Source organism: Oryctolagus cuniculus, chromosome 1 (genome assembly GCF_964237555.1).
Source record: "Oryctolagus cuniculus chromosome 1, mOryCun1.1, whole genome shotgun sequence".
Classification (NCBI taxonomy): Eukaryota; Metazoa; Chordata; class Mammalia; order Lagomorpha; family Leporidae; genus Oryctolagus; species Oryctolagus cuniculus.
The window spans coordinates 91,891,373-91,910,694 of record NC_091432.1 but is presented as its reverse complement, the minus strand read 5'-3'; the positions used below and the strand labels follow the sequence as shown (position 1 = coordinate 91,910,694).

The 19,322-nt window shown below is 38.5% G+C and overlaps 1 protein-coding gene across 1 annotated transcript in view; it reads right to left on the bottom strand.

Annotated features, from left to right (window-relative positions):
• Nucleotides 1–19,322, bottom strand: part of CNTN5 (contactin 5) — a 1,373,625-nt gene that overhangs the window by 10,908 nt on the left and 1,343,395 nt on the right. Inside the window, exons 23-24 of the mRNA XM_051820359.2 lie at nt 6,865–7,051; nt 6,310–6,422 (exon numbers count right to left, since the gene is read on the bottom strand). Coding sequence (XP_051676319.1) covers nt 6,310–6,422; nt 6,865–7,051 — 300 coding nt within the window. The remainder of the gene's footprint in view (nt 1–6,309; nt 6,423–6,864; nt 7,052–19,322) is intronic.

The window sequence follows — 19,322 nt, the reverse complement described above, 5'->3', positions numbered from 1 at the left end:
AGGAAGGTGAGGTAGGTGAAGCCCCTGTGACAGCAGGCTGGGGGCAGTGGGATCCAGCAAGGCAACCAGAAGCGAGATGAGTAGAAATTGGGAAGCACAAGTATGATTGAGAAGCCATTAGCTGTAGGGCCTTTAGGAAAAGGACATATGAGAAACTTCAGTTGTTTGTATGTAAGGTATTTCCGTCTTCATACATATGGTTGACATTCTGGGTCTTTTCTGTTTCAATTTTTTTTTAAAAATTATAAATAATTTCAAGCATAATCTAGAGTAGGCAGCATAATGAACCTTTTAGGTGCACCCTCACCCAACTTAAGCCACCAGTGAAGAGCCTTATTAATTTGTGGAAACACAGGGAGGAGGCTGAGTCTCTTGTTGGAGTGAAAATAAGGTGAATGAAAAGGTATAAACTACAGGAAGCCAGGGGGAGTAAAGTGGCTGTTGACCAAAAGCTCTGTGAGAAACTGGAAAGATATAGGGGTGGGCTTCAAAATTCTACAGGGGATGAATTACACCGCCATGCCCAGTACACATATATCTCAGGGAGGTCTGCAAGGCCCTAACTAGTGTTTCAGGTTCATAAGCAGTGAAATCTTCTGCCTACATTGGTACATAATAGGATTACAAGAAAATTTTAAGCCCAGTTTTCCCCTACTCCCCTCAGCTCCACAAAAAAGAAAGTAGAGATGAGTGGGAGAGACGTATCACATAGAACTGTAATGACATCTAGGAAAGGATGGTTTGTAGAGGTAGATGAGCAAAACTGTTTTTCTTGGTTCACAGCTTGAGGTCCTTTTCCTGAACTGTTTCTGAGGACTTGAGTCTTCTCTGAGCACATAGAAGTTTCTCTTGGTGGGAAAGGGGACATGTGTGCAAGTAAAAACAGCTCCTGATTTTATCCCTAGTCTCATATTTTCCCTTCCACTCAGCAATAAGTATATAGGAAGTATATAAGGAGGGGATGAAAGGTTGTTTTACATTTTAATCTTGAATAAAAATCTTTTATGGTGTAAAGAAAAAACAACCACCATTCTCAAGTTCATTAAGAATTGTAGTTGAATACATTGTAGTTCACAATTTGATTACTGAAATTTCTTAACAATTCCAATTATGGTTAGATTTATAATGTGTGTCAAAATTATTAAGGACTTTCAATATGGACCGATATTAGGAGAGTTATAATAATAAAATTTCTTCATTTACTAATACTTTCTTGAGAAAAATAAGTCAAATTAGGAAAATTTTATTTAAAGTTTTTGTTCCACTTTCCCAGTCATTTATAAATAATATATTAAAATATGCAGTTGACTCAGAATTGGGAAATGTAAATAAAAATAAAATAAAGTGGCACATGCTAATTAATTTAAGGAAGTCATAAATATGCTAAATAAATTATCAAATTGATTTAACTACCTCTCAAATGGAACGTTATTTGGAGTGTGAATAGTTTGTGCTAATGTAACAAGGCTTTTCTAAAGCCTTTCCCAACATTTTCCTGTTCTTTCATGTTTCTCTTCCTCTTACTTGTTAACAGGGGCTGTAATATCTGAAGTTATTGCTGTTAAATATGGGCATCTTAAACAAAATTCCAAGAAGTCCAAGATCTCTTAGGCAGTCTGGGGAACCGAGCAATGAGCTGTATCACCACTAGGTAATGTTTAATTGAAGTGACTTAATTTTAATGTCTGATGCACTATATAGGGCTCAGTTCCACCCTTTTCCACTACATTCTTGGTTATTTTTCAGGATCTTTTGCTGGCACCTCAATCTCTTAAATAAGGTCTATGCTTCTATTGTTTGTACGTGTTTCCAAAATTCAGACATTGCCAGTGTTTTAAGAGGGGAGGACTTTTAACTGGTAATTAGGTCATGAGGGCTCCTCCCCTCAGGGCTGGGATTAAGACCCTTACCGAAGAGTTTTCATGCAGGGTTTGGCCTTTTTGCCTTTTCACCTCCTGCACATGAAGACATAGCCATCTCCTGCAGAGAAACCAAAACCTGCTGCTGCCTTGATCCTGGATTTCTCAAACTCCAGGACTGTGAAAAAGTCTGTTTTTCTTCTCTGTAAATGACCCAGTCTCAGGTACTTTGTTACAGCTGCACAGACTATGACCCGTGCTTTCTTAGAAAACAGATCGTTCAGGGCCAGCTCTGTGGTGTCACAGGGAAAGTTGGTGCCTTCGACACTGGCACCTCCTATGGGCACTTGTTCATGTCTTGGATGCTCTACTTCTGCCCCAGCTCTCTGCTAATGGCCTGGGAGAAGAAGAGAAAGATGATCCAAGGATTTGGCCCCTGGCTACCCATGTGGGAGACCTGGATGAAGCTCCTGGCTCAGTCCTGGCTGATGTGGCCATCTGAGGAATGAAACAGTAGATGGAAGATCTCTGTCTACCTCTCTCTCTGTAACTCTTTCAAGTAAATAAATAAATCTTTTTTTTTTTTTAAAGTATTGGTCAAATGTCAAATTCTAATGATCATCTTATTATGCTCTTTTGTGGTTTGCTTTGAATGCCTTATATCCTGTATAAGAGTTTAGATAGTAACTTAACTATAAAAGGAAGAGTTTAGTGGATTACTTATGGGTAGAGTATATGTGGTAATTGCATGTTTCCCCATACTTAGCATCTTCCAGTTATTTTCACAATGTGACAATCTTCTATATGAAGACTTCTCTGAATTTATCAACCTTAAACTGCACTTAATGCAAAAGTTAAAATACAAAAGTCCCTGCATTTTTCACCACAGCCTTTGACTCCAAGTTCTGAACCTTAAACCTACATAGCACATATGTTTCTAGTGATCCCTTAACTGTACATGTAAGAGAATTGGCAAAGACAAAGATTGAAAATAAAGTAACCCCTATTTCTTATATTCCAATTACTGTCATCAGTAGGAAGTCTCCTATCTCAAATTTTCCAAGAATCTCAGGAGGTGAATTTAATTTTAGTAGGTTAGTCCAACTTCAGATTACCTCATGGAAAGATAAATTATTCGTGCTGTGTGCTCCTACTTTTGTTAATCTTTTGAGACAACCGTAAACTACTGTGCTTAAGAAAGATGGCTACACTTTTGGCGTGGTGGTAGGTCTCAGGGACACATCAGGAATCGAGGATAATGTTGTTTCCGAGTGCCATGGCCAGTTCTGTCTGCCTGAGTTTCTGTGTACCTCCCTGGGGATGATAACAGCTCCTTAACTACAGTGTGGCGATCCCTGCCTGCTGTTCTCCTCAGTCATGCTCAGAGGAGGGGACTCCAGCCTTATGTTCCCTGGCTTCCATCTCTTTATATTCTCATTGCATTCCTATCTCTGTGCCTGGGTCAAGAGAACCTTTCATCCCTTGCCCTGTGAAAACTGGATCTTTCCTTGAGAATCCAGACTCTGTGTTCAGCCTAGGTTCCCTTTCCCTGATGGGATCCTTCCCGTCAGAGTCCTCTCACTTAAGATTATCCTGTATATCAAAGGTTCTAGTAATATTTAGTTGAAAAAGAGAAGGAGTTGAGGTCTCACTCCATTTGTTATCAGAATACTCCCTTTTATTTTTTAGGATGTATTTATTTAGTGAAAGAGTGAAAGAGAGAGAGGGAACAACAGAAAAAGAGAGAGATCTTCCATCTGCTGGTTCACTCCCCAGATGACCACAATGGCCAGGGCTTGGCAGCAGCCAGAACTTTCAGTTGGGTCTCCCACATGAGTGGCAGGGCCCAAGACTTGGGCTGTCTTCTACTTTTGTTCCCAAGCCATTAGCAGAGAGCTGGGTTGGAAGCGGAACAGCCAGGACATGAATCTGTGCCTTTAGGGATGTTGGCAATGCAGGCAGCAGGGTTACCTCCTATGTCACAATGTAGGCCCCAGAAGACTCTTGTGGATTAGTTGTACCTTCTCAGGCATATAAGGACGTGTAACCATTTCAAAAAAATAAAAGCAAAAAAATACTCTGGCATCATGTATTTACTTGTCATTAATATATACAACTAAGATGGGAAAAGCGATTGTTCTCCTGGTGAGAAGATATTCCAGGGTGACACGCTATTTCCACTAAAAGAGCACCAGCAGGCAACTTTTAAAGATTAGTTTCTTTTGCTATTATGTTTTAAAATTTCATCTACCCAGGGACTCTAATAACAATAGTCTAATAGTCTAATAACAATAAGAAACACATAGTATATATATATATATTTTAATGAGCTCCTTCTGTATGGAAAACATTTTACACAAATTATCTAATTCAATCCTTAAAACAATGCTATATGATAGATATTATTACTGCTATTTCACCATTTTGAAGTTAAGAAAATGAAACCCAGAACAGATAAACAATTTACTCAGTTATACAACTAGGATTTGAACTAAAGTCTGCCTGACTCAGATGCCAGTGATCTTTCATCACCACAATACAACACGTTTAAAGCCATGTTGGAAAAATACATATTTGAGGCCGGCGCCGCGGCTCACTAGGCTAATCCTCCGCCTAGCGGCGCCGGCACACCGGGTTCTAGTCCCGGTTGGGGCGCCGGATTCTGTCCCGGTTGCCCCTCTTCCAGGCCAGCCCTCTGCTGTGGCCCGGGAGTGCAGTGGAGGATGGCCCAGGTGCTTGGGCCCTGCACCCCATGGGAGACCAGGAAAAGCACCTGGCTCCTGGCTCCTGCCATCGGATCAGCGCGGTGCGCCGGCCGCAGCGCGCCGGCCGCGGCGGCCATTGGAGGGTGAACCAACGGCAAAGGAAGACCTTTCTCTCTGTCTCTCTCTCTCACTGTCCACTCTGCCTGTCAAAAAAAAAAAAAAAAAAAAAAAGTAAAAAAAAAAATACATATTTGATAATATACATATCTGAATGCAGAAGATGTGTCTAACTGGGTCAAAATGAATTAATTTATTCAATAATGCAAGCAACATTGAGGGCAAAGAGATAAGTAAGATAGGGTCCTTGCATTCAAGGAGCTCAGTTTGGCACAGGAGACAGTCACATATAAAGTGAGAGAGTAATGACAGAGATAGAAGGCTCAACTGTGTACAAAGAGTAGGCGATGTAACTGGAGAACCCCACATCCAACCTGAAGTTGGTATTTCTCTGTTCTTACTTGGAGGTTGCCTGAAATCACGCAATTCTTCCAATTGGCCGTATGTTTTTATGTGTGTCTTTCTTGCACTCTATTTTGCCTCTCCAGTTTGAGAGAAGGCTTGCCATCGTCCTGATGATTTCGGACTGCTTCTTGAATGGTCTATTGATACCTCTAATCATTGAAGAGTAAATTTGCCTTTGATGAAAAGTTGTGTGGGCATGGTCTTTTGGGGCAGAATATGGCAAGGGGAGAACTAAAGGAAAAGGCACAGAAAATCACTCACTGGCTCTCCCCCAAAAGAGCAAATTTAAAATCCCAAGGATTAGGGAGAGATTTGAGTGTATGTGCCTGGGTTAAAGTGTGAGGGTGTCTGAGCTCCATACTAGTTACAGTAAGAATTCTATAGTTTATGTCTGAAAATATTTATGTAAATTAATTACCTTAAAATACATTCCACTTATAGCATCTTCAGTTTTTAGCTTCAGAATTTTAGCACTTTATACACAAAATATTGTGTTACCATCTTTGACAGTTGAAAATTCACCCCAATGATGCTTTTCTGTCTAAATATTATCACTGAGATATTTGAAAAAATTCTGCTATAAATATAAATCACATTCAACTAATAATTCCATACAAAGTTTATGAAAATAAATAGAATCTGATATGATGGAATAAAATTTGAAATTAAGCCAATTCAATACATAGCCCATATGTATTTAAGATCGGAGACAAAGTTGTTTTCCCAAAAGCAGTATAAATGTTTTCATATTTCCCGATCTCTTGTCTTATAGCAGCATGGCTGTATGTGAGATGTGTTTGTCTTTCTCACGGACCCTATCCTGTCTAGGGTTCTGGCCTTTGCAGTGCTTTTCTTCTTCTGCCTCTTTGTCAGTAGAAAATCTTCCTATTCAGGCTAAGTCATCCAGTTTTTGCCATCTGCCATCTGTGTGCTGGGAGAATATGCCAGCATTTTCTGCCTGGCATCATGCTTCACGGAGCCATCTTCACACCATATTCAGCTTGTTGATGCTTTGCCTACCCTTTCCTTTCCTATGCCTTGCAGTTGAAATCAGTGTTGATTGCCTTGGCTTCTCTACCTGTAGGGAGGCACTCTCTCTGAAATCTAGGTAGAAAATGATTGAGATAAAATAGAAGACTTTTTATATACATTATGGATTATCTAATATCATAATAAAAAAGTTGGAGATGTGTATCTATGCAGGAGAGTGAAGAGACACTAACCTTGTAACCCAAGACTTCAGATTCATTGGCTAATGATCTGACAGGTTCCCAGCCCAGAGAAACCTGAGAGCCTTGCTGCTCCCACCTGAGGTTGCTAGGTGCTTGACTGGGGGCTGCAAAATAAAGAGTGAAAATGAACTGACAAGGATTCTTAAATGCATTTCTTCATTTAAACTCTTGTGAGGATTTCAATCTTTTCCTGAGTCTAGTAGTTGGCTGGCACCACAGGCTTCTATCCAGCTGGAGTCAGATAAGGAGGGTTTTGCTCCAGGAGTGTCATTTTAATAGCTACTCTACTGAGCTTTTGAACTCGAATCCTTTTATCTCCCTTCTGTGTCAAAATCGCTTAGCCTTGTTTCACAGGAAGATAACCTTTATCTACTGTGAATGCAAAATTTTCTGAGCTAGTTTTGGGATTCAGATCGAAGCAGTGAAGCAAGACTAGGAATCAAACTCCCCTTTGACTCTGCTTATTATGTACCTCACATGGCTTTCAGAAACCATTAAAAGATGTTTCCCTTTGTCTGAAACAAACAAAAAGCCCAGATCACTTACGGGATTTCTTGGTGGTTGCACTCACTTCACTGCTGGGTGGCCCGTATCCAGCTCCATTGTAAGCCCTCACTGTGAAGTGATACAGTGTGTTTCCTTCTAGTCCTGTCAGGATGACGAATGACTCATTCCCCCTGGTTTTGACAGTTTCTGCTGCATCTTCTTGTTCCATGTCTTTCCAGTAACCAACCTGTCAACAAATTATCACATGACAGATTAATTTTAAAATTCCCCTTGTACTTATGACTGCATGAACTTTTTCTCTCTTGCTGGTGCCGGGGTCCAGAGCTGGGAAGAAATTACCCACTGTATCACATAATTAACAGGTGAGACATAGTTAATTAACAGGGCTCAAAATTGCAGTCCTCACCACTGCCTGCTTTCAGTCTGTGTGAACTTCAGGTACTGAGGGAGACAACAAAAGGTGGCACTCAGAAGGAGCATCCTGCTATAAGGAAGAATCATTCAAAGAAATTGAACAAGTGCTTTCTTTCTCACTGGCTATCAGAACTATTTATTATTCAAAAGCATGAAAGTTTGAATGAATCATCTGAGAAAAGGGCAGGAGCAATCTTTCTTCTTGGGCTTCACACAAAGTTTAATGGAGAAGAAGACAGACTGAAAGCTTGAGAGGTTTAAACGTAGTGGATGGCTTCTTGGCTTTTTGGCTAAGATCAAGTGTAAATGTAACGGAGTAACATGGGTACCACATAGGAGGGAGGCAAACAAGCAGCAACTTTGTTTTTGTAAGATTTATTTTATTTATTTGTAAGACAGAATGACAGAAAGAGGAAGAGACAGAGACAGAGACAGAGACAGAGACAGAGAGAGAGAGAGAGGTCTACCTTCTGTTGTTTCATTCCCTAAAGGGCTGCTAGGACTGGGACAGGTTGAAGCCAGGAGCCTGGAGCTCCATCCAGGTCCTGGTGGTGAACATGAAAGAGTGATGAATACCTTTTTTCCCCTACTTCATTGTTGCACCCATTTTATCTTCCTTCAAGTGCTTTGCCCATTGTGGAGGCTCAAAAGACAATTACCACTTTTTTCAGATTCTCTTTCAACGAAGGTTGCTGCTCTACATGGTATGTACTGCAAAGCTTGTTTGGAACTTGGAGATGTTGTGCAGCTTGTCTAGGATTACAGTTTCCAGTGGTGACCACAGGAAGCCATCACTGGCTCTGATCTCCAGAATGAAGACTGGGATTACCACGATGTGTTAAGGGTGGCTGAAGGCCAGGGGAACAAGAAAGAGGGAGAAGGAAGACATTGCAAATTGCAGCTGCAGCTTTTTGAAATGAACACTGCAACTGTTAGTCCTATTTTCTTCTTTGGCTTGTTTTGCATTATTTATCTCACCTCTTTCCTTTTTGTGATATTCTATATAGAATATGTTACAGGTAAGTAACTTTATAATGTAGTTCATGACAGGAAGAGTAAACTTTTATTTTGAGAGAGACATATTGATGGATTGGGCTTTCTCTGGCTCTCTCTTGTGGAGAGGGTGATTGCATTTTCAACTGTAAAAAAGATATTTGCATGATGGTAGTGTGGAACACGGATGTTAATAATTGCTGCTTTCTGGGAGTTGTTGAATAGGGAAGAGGATGCATATGGATACTGAATAACCGCGGGGCTACACAATACGTTAGTGTTCAACATCCATTTTGCAATCATTGAGTGTGCCAATTTATAATGAAGAAGATGGAGAGTTAAAATTCACATTTCTGATATTCTTTGCAGTTAGGGTTTTGGATGTTACTTAGGTTCAATCAGTCACATGCAGTTACATGAGATTTAATAGAAGTGTGATGAAGGCTGAACCTTTGCCACTTGAGCTTTTCTGCTGGTGCGCACAGAAATGGAGTCATTATATTTTTCCCTTTTCCTCTTTTGCAGCAGCGTTAATACACATCTCACTGCTTAGCCACTAGCTAGACAGGAATCAGGAAGGGCGACAGGCAGCTATTTTGCCGGTGCAATTCAGAGAAGGATTGGTGGGATTCTAGGTGGTGATGACTTCCTGAAAATGGCACCATCCTAACCATGGCTTTCTAACCTTGACAGGGCTGTGTGTTTCTGGAGCTGCTGGTCTCACGCTGTTATAACACATCAGCCTCTTCCTTTGGTCCTATAGTTTCACTTTGACAGTCATTCTAGAAAAAACACCCAGTAGTCTGTTAATTTAACTCTCTCAATGCTTTCATAAGCCATTTAATACCTGTCATAAAACACTCCTTGATTCAACTAGGGAGAACAATCCAATTCTTCACAACTGAATTCTGCCTGCTACATGTGCACGGACCAATAATTTATGTATTTTAAACAATTAATACAGTGATCATCCTTATCTCCCCACTGAATCCAATGAGCGAACAGCTGATTTAATGAACTTCAGAAACCTGTTTTTTAAAGCTGGAATCTTCTGTCTTTTCTCTCCTGCTGGCCACATTATTTCCAATTCCAAGAAGTAACTTATCTTCCCTGGTCTCTGAGCATATTTTTAACTGAAAAAAAAAAAAAACCTCAGCTATTTTCAAGCTAAAAATTGGCTGAGAAGTTGTTGGATGAACAAACGTGTAGCTTTCCTTTCCTGTGGTGTATCTGATTTCCTGTTGAGTTTCAATTTTCCTTAACCAGTTACATTATCTTAAATATAATTAAGCATATATTTCAAGGGAGCAGAGTGTGATTAAGTTAAACAAAGTTAAGATTTTGATACAAATATAGGTTTCAATACAAATTCTGAACTTCTTAATATTGAATGCTTAATGTTCTCATTAATCGCCATAAAATTAAACATCCCAAATGAATGACAAAATGCTTCATGAGTAACCAATTGTGAGGAAAAAACAGCAAGTTCTCTCTGCACCAGCTGAAACAGAGGATTAACTTTACCTTGGGAGAAATATTTATTCATTATTTCTTTCATATAAAATATTTTTCAAAGCTTTCTTCACTTATTTATTTAAAGGCAGAGTGACAGAGAGGGAGATAGAGATCTTCCATTTGCTGATTCTCTCTTCAAAGGGCCACAACAGCCTGGACTGAGCCACGCTGAAGCCCAGAGCCTGAAACTCCATCCTGGTCTCCCATGTAGGTGGCAGGGGCCCCAGCACTTGAGCCATCATCCAGGGCCTTCCCAGGCCCTTTCACAGGAGGATGGAGCAGGAGTGGAGCAGCCAGCACCAAACCAGCACTCTGATGTGCAATGGCACCATTGCAAGCAGCAGCTGAACACACTATGCCACAACTGCAGCCCCAGAAAACATTTTTGAAAAATACAGAATGGAAGTGTTGCTAATTCACAGTGAAAGAATGATTATTTAACTGTGTGTGTGTGTGCATGTGTGAACAGAAAAACAACAAAAAAATAAAATTTAACACCATGCTTCTTTTTAATGATTCTTTAACTGAACTGAAGTTATACAGTATCCACAAAACACACACCTTCTAAAGTTGAAGCTTTCTCTTCATTTGGTTTCTTTATTCAGATAGATTTCATCAACTCATCAACTCCAAATTCTCTAAGTGAAATCATTAGAATAAAGTCAAAGCATTAACATATAAATAAATATTTAAAGTTGTATGCCAAGACAATATTTTATTTCCCTCAATGTAGTTTTCTTTTTTGTGTATATGTTCCTACATTTTACATATATTTAATATATTTATGATAATATTGAACCTATAGTTTTATGTCCCATGTTCATTCTCTGACATTATACATATAAATGCTTTCCCATTTAAAAAATAACATTCTATCATAGCCCTAAGTGTTCTATGGGGCTTCTTCAAAAAGTTCATGGAAAGTGAAATTAAAAGTTTACTTTGGTGCAAAAATTGATATCCATGCATATTTCTATATTATTTAACTATTATCCTGTTGTGAAATTTTTTGTTAGATTTTGACTTTTGCCCATTAAATGAAAATGTTGCCATGAATATCTTCATGTGTATTATTTTCCACATATCAAGTAAATCTCCAAAATAGATTCCAGAAAGGGGGTTATTTTTATTCATTTTGAATAAAAATGGCACACTGGTTTTTAAAGAATTTATACTAATTTTTAACTTTATATATATATCTAAGACATCGATCATAGTGTTGCAAGCTCTAGGAAGATCCTGGGTTGGAAGCCAGAAGGTCTGTAATGGTATCTTTTAATATTTCTAAGCTGCATGTAATGGGACAAATTACTTAACCGGTGAATCTCTGTGTCCTTGTTTATAAAGTGGGCAATATAGTGCTTACTTTGGTTTTGGAGTCATTTTCAGAGTACTCCTCTTTGTTACTTGACTATTTGAACTGTTCTGTTTCTCTTTAAAAAAAATTGAGGTTGGCGCTGTGGCACAACAGGTTAAGCTACTGCTTAGGTCACCTGTATCTTAGGTTGGAGTGCCTGGTTCAAGTCCTGGCTACTCTGGTTTTTTTTTTTTTTTTTTTTTTTTTTTTCAGCTTCTTGCTAATATGCATCCTAGAAAGGAGCAGATGATGGCACTCTCAGGAGACGAGACTTCTGGCTTTAGCCTGGTTCAGTCTCAGCTATTGTGGGCATGTGGTGAGTGAACCAGTGCATGGAAGATCTCTCTCTCTCCATATATATATATGGATATATAGAAAATATATATTATATATAAAATATATATGTATACATATATATTTTACTTCTCAAATATTAAAATTAAAAATTTTGATTAATTCCAAATGGCTCATAACAGCAACGTCTTAACATGCTTTGAATTTTTAAACTTTATTAATTGATTAGCCATTCACAAATATTTTTGAATGTGTGTTAATTTATCAAACCTGCACTTGAAGCAAACTGAGCATAAACGATGAGTCAAAATAGATGTAGCCCCTGCCCTTTTAGAGCCTACAGTCTGCATAGTGTACTAGCCATTGAATGAAAGACCACATAAACAAGTGTAAAATTGTGGTTTTGAGAAAAACCATACAGAAAGCTACATACAGATAGAGATCTACCATTGGAAACAGGACTCAGAAGGGAGAGGCTGCACAGGAAAATGTTCATCAAGGCAGACAGTTGAGAGGAAGGCTGAGAGACGAGGAGGAGCTGAGCATGCAGCGGGAAGGATGGCAGAGGGCTGTGTGCGGTCTGGAGAGCAGTGTGTTCAGAAGCTCGCCTTGGTTGCTTCTCTACAGAAATCATGCCTCCCTTAGTGACTCTTCCAATTTTATTCTGAGCTTTCCTATAATCATTATTTCTTATAATGATCACTACATGAGCATTTTCTCAGTTATCTGTTTAATGATTTTTTTAATAATGGCACACGTAGGGACTCAATAATTTGTCTTGGTGAATAAATGATTGCGATATGAAGAATATATTGGAAAGGGGCCAGAGTAGAGACAGGAAGAACAGTTAGGAAACACTGCTGGGATCTAAATAAGAAATGGGGACAGCTTAACCTGGGGTGATGGTGGTGAACAGGAAATTGCCTCTGAAGTCAAGAATTATTTACAGGATAAAATCAGGAGACATGATAGCAAGGATTAGTTATAGGGTTGACAAAGAGCAAGTTGCTAAGATTTTAATATTTCCTGAAAACCATGGAATTTCTCTTTTAAAATAAGATTTATTTATTTATTTATGTGAAAAGCAGTGACAGAGAGAGAGAGAAAGACACCTCTGCTTATTACTCTTTAAATGGCACCAACAGCTGGATCAGGCCAGACCAAATCCAGGAGTGAGGAACTGCAACTTCTTGGACCAACAGCCACTTCTTTGCTGAGCATATTAGCAGGGAGCTGGATAGTAAGTAGAGCAGCTAGGACTTGAACAGTGCTTGACATGGGATCCTTGTGGCGCAAGTTGCAACTTAACCTGCTGTAGCACAATGCCAGCCCCTTCTCTAACTGAAGATAGTGATTTCATTAGTAGCTTTGGTTTTGGATTTTTGTTCACTTAAATTTTGTTTCTTTTTGTTTTTGCTTTTGCTCTATACATTCTGTCATTCTGCCTTCTTTGCAGGTACCTAATATGTATAGACCGAATTTCTGCCCTTCAAGCCTGACATCTTTTCTCTCATATGAAAATACAATGTCCCATTCATTTACTTTGCATTCTAGGGTTCTTTCTCAGACCTACTCTGAAGTGCTGATTTAAATATTTAGCAGTATCAAGTTTCTATCTTGTTTCCTGTGAATATTTTATTTTAGTTACTTTGGTTTTGATTTCATTGCATTATCTTCGTATCCTGAATTGCTCTTTAAATATGAAAGAGTTCTTATTTATCTCATTGAGATCTAGAACCATATGTTTAAAATTTTTCTTCTAATTAAAAAAATCTTTTATAGGGAAAGGAATTCCTTTAGAGTCTCACCACTTGTTTCCTTCTTTCATTTATGTTTCTTCTAATTACACTTCCATCTTACCTAACTGATTTTCAGGTGTTCTATAAAGGAATCAAAGGCTTATTTAAATAGGGAAATACTCAGCTGTAGACTGTATCTCCCAGCCCAGTGGCCTATGGTGTGTAGGTAGATGATAGATTACTGGTTTTTAGAGCAAGCCTCCACTCATACTCTCTAAGCAACACAAATCTACCCAGGTCTGAGCTCAGACACAAAGCTTCATATGCATGACTGCAGTTTGCTTCATGAAAAGATAAAGGAGAAGGAGGCCAGAGGCTATTTCACTGCTTGCTTGAACCTAGAAAATGGGATTTTGAGGTTGGGTCATTGCACAAAGATGAAAGGAAAGAAAAACCCAGAAAACACTGTACTAATTTTGTCTCATACCATTCACTAAGGCAGTGAGAATTGTCTCTTCTTATGGTTGCATAGGTACTTCCAGGGACATTAAGGGAAGTTGGTTTTGCATTCATCCATTCAATTCACTGTCATTCCTAAATAGCAAAATTGTGACTAATGTAAACTGAGCGTAAGAAGGCACACATTTCACTGTTAGCCTACTTTCTTTGCTAGTTCCTTAGCTTCCGACATATTTTGGAGCAGAAAGACCTTTTTCCTACTAAAGCTTACATTACCTTTTACGTTCCTCTTTTCTTATGGAACGTAAGATCAGCATGTCCTTCTGTTGAAAAATCCTATATAAGGGAACATATTTCCCATGGAAGATGAATTTATTTCCATTGGCAAAGTCCTTGCTTGTCTGTTTCATCAATGCCCACCTTTCTAACCTCCAGAGCTTAGTGTAAGGTGCATTTATTAAGTGGGCTATTCACAGTCAATACTCTGAGATAGACTGGAAGTCAGTAGTTTTAGTTTGCATGCGTATTAGTTGCTTTGTGCCCAGAGGTAATTTTACTATAAAGAATGCAATTTAATGAATCAAATAAGATAAATAAACAATGCCTGGTTAAACTCCTGAATATTTATGAGGCAGTTCAGCAGTGATTAGAGGAGATGAGGTGAGGAAGTTTAAAAGGCAGCAGGAACATAATAATGAATATCACTTGCTGAATAAATTTGTATTTGTTTTTCCTAGATGCTGTCACTGGTATCTAAAGAAAAGATTGGCTATAAATATAATTGAATTTGTTCCTAATATATGTATGCTGTGTAGGTCTTTTGCAAATGCTAGTTCCCTTCTACATTGTCTTTATTCAAATTTTCTAAAAGAAAGCCTTATGAATGGAGGAAATTCTAGGAGAATTTATTGTAAGTAATGTACTTCAATGTGTTTTGTCAGATTATCTGTAAACAGAATAGTTTCTTAATACATATTAATTAAATGAAGGTATAAAAGTTTTAATCTGACAGTAATACTTTCAGGTAGAAGAATATTAATCCTTAAAAAAAGTCAAGCAATTCATAATATTAGATGACATACTCTTTATGAGATGCTGGGAATGAACAATTTGAAGATGTATAGCCTTAATTTATATATTAGAAAAGAATGAAAGCCAAAAACAATATATCTAAAGAGGATCAAAAAAGAACATTTTGCTTTAATTTTAAATCTAAAAATGAGGGGCCTTAAAAAATTTCCAGGGCAATGTGCATTATCTTTTTATTCCATCCCCCATGAGCTCTGTGAAATTCCCTCATATCTTAAAGATTTCTTATGAACTATGTCAGATGAAATGATGTAGTAGCTGATATTTGCCTCAACATAACACAAGGGTATTATGTGGAGCTACGCATTACATAGATTTTTTATGAGTTCATAATTGTTGAAGGTAAGTGTTGAGTACATTGAAGTGCACTCTACTCTTTTGTATATTTCACATATTTAAAAATATTTAACAATATGAAGTTGAAGTAATCTAAATTAAAAACAAGGATAAAAGTTATACATAAAGAATAAAGAAAACAAGTCTAAGAAAAGATTTGTAAAATTTAAATAAATATAGATCAAAGACAAAAAACAGGAACTTTCATGATCGTAAATTAGGAGACAATATTGTAAAGTGGATAATTCTGATGATATTGCTCCATATAGTCAGGACTATTCATAAAACTGAAACCAAATGCATATCAATGGCAGAGTGATCAGTAATTTATGGGATATTCATGCACTATGGTTTAGGAGACCATATGAATTATTTGCATGTAACAATTTGCATGGGTCTTACTGATACAATGTTGAGTGAAAAATACAATACATAAAAAGCTTCATGTGGTTTCAAAAGCTAGAAAATCAATCACTGTGATAGTAGTCAGGACAGTGAATTCGCATGGGCTGGCAGGGCAGACAGAGTGAGAATAAGGATAGCACCTGTGGGAGACACAATGCGAGTCTGAGTTTTAATCATGTTCTGTTGTGTGGCCTGGGTGTGGTTACACATGAGTTTACTTCCTTGTCATTCACTGATCTTCACGTTTATGATTTGTGTATTCTTCTGTACATAGATTTAAAAATTGAAAATTAACCTCAACTTTGGGAAAAAAAGTCTTAGTCATTAAGTAATTGGCAATTAGTGAATAAGTAATTGTCAATGTTATTAAGTATGCCTTTTGTAAAGTTTACTTTTCTTATTGTACTTAAGTACTTTATAAAATTTCTCTATTTCTTAGTGTTTTGAACAAGCCCATGTCTATCTATCTGGCTGATACTTGTTGACTTTGTACTTCTATGTGGCAAGTACATTGCCAAGTGCTTAAGGTAAAAGCCTAGAACTCAGGAGGATTGTTGCAATTTAGTTAACTTCAAATATATGTGGTGTTGGGGGGAGCGGCAAGATGGTGGAATAGGAAGGGAGCACACTGATAGTCCGGGGAGAAACAGTTTAATAAAAGTGGAGATACTGCAGGTTCAAGGAAGAGTAGGGGAAGAAACAGCACAGGAAACTCTTCCGGAACGCGTGATTCACAGTGGACCTGCGTGGAGAGCGTGGGAGCCCACAGTTCAGGACACCAGCGGCAGACTCAACACACCAGCACTGGAATGCGAGGTGAGCCGAACCTCAATAGCCCGAGACACCAGCAGGCAAGCAGAAAGAGGAGACTAGAGGGAACGACCCCGTGGGGAAAAGCCTGGTGAGGCCAACTAGAAGAGAGAGAGAGAAAAAAAAAGTGACTGATACGGACACGAGTTTCTGTCTCTCTGCTCACCTCTCAAAGGTCAGCAAGACAAAGAGCAGGCGCCATCTTGGACATACGTCATAAACAGGGTGACCTCAGGTCTGCACCGGCCCTGAGCCTAGCAGAAAAACCTAACTCTGGGGCGGCGGGGGGGGGGGGGGGGAATTAACAGGAGATTAGGACCTAGTGAATGGGTGGTGCTACTGAACTGAGACTGTGAAAAAAGAGACGGTGGGGGAGAGAACTCACGGAATTCATGTGAGTACTCTCCAGAGACACTACAATTCAGTCACTTTGACAACCCAGTGGGAGACTGCAGGAGGAGAATTTGAGCCCACACTGAGGGCAGGACAGATTCCCTGTGTGGTCCTTGGGAAAGAGCTTCCGATCTCTGTCTCCTGTGGGTATATCATTTGCCTGCTAACTACCTCCAATTCCATTCAGCTGTGTGGAATTACTTCCCTTTTGAATCAAAAAAAAGAAAGAAAGAGATTTACCACACCTAACCTGGGAGTGTCACCTTTGGCACACCTTTAACCCTGAGGAACCAATCAGAGCTCTCAGGCCACACCCATCTCAAGCCTCTAAGGCTCCATCAAAAACAGACAGTCCACTTAATCTAGAGTCATAGTCACTATGGTGAAGAAACCAAAGAATATCTCCAATATGCCAAACAACAAATGCAAAAACTGAGGTAATAAGAACAAGGAAGACACTATGAAGCCCCCAAATGAAAAAGACACCCCAATCAAGATTATGAAGATGAGGAGATAGAAGAAATGCAAGAAGCAGATCTCAAAATATTGATAAGAACATTAAGAAGTTCTCAAAAACAAATTCTTGAACTACAGAAATCCTTAATGGACAAGATAGAAAATCTTTCTCGTGAAAATGAAATATTAAGGAGGAATCAAAATGAAATGAAACAACTAGTAGAACATGAAATTGTGATAGTGACAAGAAATCATAATGAAATGAAGAAATCAATAGATCAAATGACAAACACATTAGAGAGCCTTAAAGACAGAATGGGTGAAGCAGAAGAGAAAATATCGGACTTAGAAGACAGAGAACAGGAAAGGATACAGTCAGACCAAAGAAAAGAAGAGGAAATTAGAAATCTAAAACATATTGTAGGGAATCTTCAGGATACCATTAAAAAAACCAATATTCGGGTTCTAGGAGTTCCTGAAGACATGGAGAGGGAGAAAGGATTAGAATGCCTTTTTCATGAGATACTAGCAGAAAATTTCCCAGGTTTGGAGAAGGACATAGATATCCTAGTACAGGAAGCTCATAGAACCCCTAGTAAACATGACCAAAAGAGATCCTCACCACGACACGTTGTAATTAAACTCACCACAGTGAAAAAGAAAGAAAAGATCCTAAAATGTGCAAGAGAGAAACGTCAGATTACTCTCAGAGGATCTCCAATCAGACTCACAGCTGACTTCTCATTAGAAACCCTACAAGCTAGGAGGGAATGGCGAGATATAGTCCAGGTACTAAGAGAGAAAAACTACCAGCCCAGAATATTATATCCTGCAAAGCTCTCATTTGTGAATGAAGGTGAAACAAAGACTTTTCATAGCAAACAGAAATTGAAAGAATTTGTCGCCACTCATCCAGCCCTGCAAAAGATGCTTAAAGATGTGTTGCACACAGAAACTCAGAAACACGGTCATCAGTATGAAAGAAGGTAAAGGAAGGAAACCTCACAGCAAAAGATCACATTGAATTCAAAGCATATATTAGAACTTATCTTTGGCAAATGGCAGGGCAAAGTTACCACTTATCATTAGTCACATTGAACATTAATGACCTGAACTGTCCAGTTAAAAGACACCGATTGGCTGATTGGGTTAAGGAACAAAACCCATCTATTGGCTGCTTACAAGAAACACATCTTTCCAACAAAGATGCATACAGACTGAAAGTGAAAGGCTGGAAAAAGATATAACATGCCAACAGAAATGAAAAAAGAGCGGGCATAGCCATCTTAATATCAGACAACATAAACTTTACCACAAAAACCGTTAAGAGAGACAAAGAGGGGCACTATATAATGATTAAGGGATCAATTCAACAGGAAGATATAACAATTATCAATGTATATGCACCTAATTACAGGGCACCGGTTTATTTAAAAGATTTGTTAAGGGACTTAAAGGGAGACTCAGACCCCAATACAATAGTACTGGGGGACTTCAATACTCCACTCTCAGAAATAGACAGATTAACAGGACAGAAGATCAACAAGGAGACAGTAGATTTAAATGACACTATAGCCCAAATGGATCTAACAGATATATACAGAACTTTCAATCCTACAGCTAAAGATTTTACATTCTTCTCAGCAGTACATGGAAGCTTCTCTAGGATTGACCACATACTAGGCCATAAAGCAAGTCTCAGCAAATTCAAAAGAATTAGAATCATACCATGCAGCTTCTCAGACCATAAAGGAATGAAGTTGGAAATTAGCAACTCAGGAATCCCTAGAGCATACACAAACACATGGAGATTGAACAACATGCTCCTGAATGAACAATGGGTCATAGAAGAAATCAAAAGAGAAATCAAAAACTTTCTGGAAGTAAATGAGGATAACAGCACAACATACCAAAACTTATGGGACGCAGCAAAAGCAGTGTTAAGAGGGAAGTTTATATCAATAGGTGCCTACATCAAGAAATTGGAAAGGCACCAAATAGATGAGCTTTCAATTCACCTCAAGGATCTAGAAAACCTACAGCAAATCAGACCCAAATCTAGTAGGAGAAGAGAAATAATTAAAATCAGAGAAGAAATCAACAGGATTGAATCCAAAAAAACATTACAAAAAATCAGCCAAACGAGGAGCTGGTTTTTTGAAAAAATAAACAAAATTGACACCCCATTGGCCCAACTAACTAAAAAAAGAAAAGACCCAAATCAATAAAATCAGAGA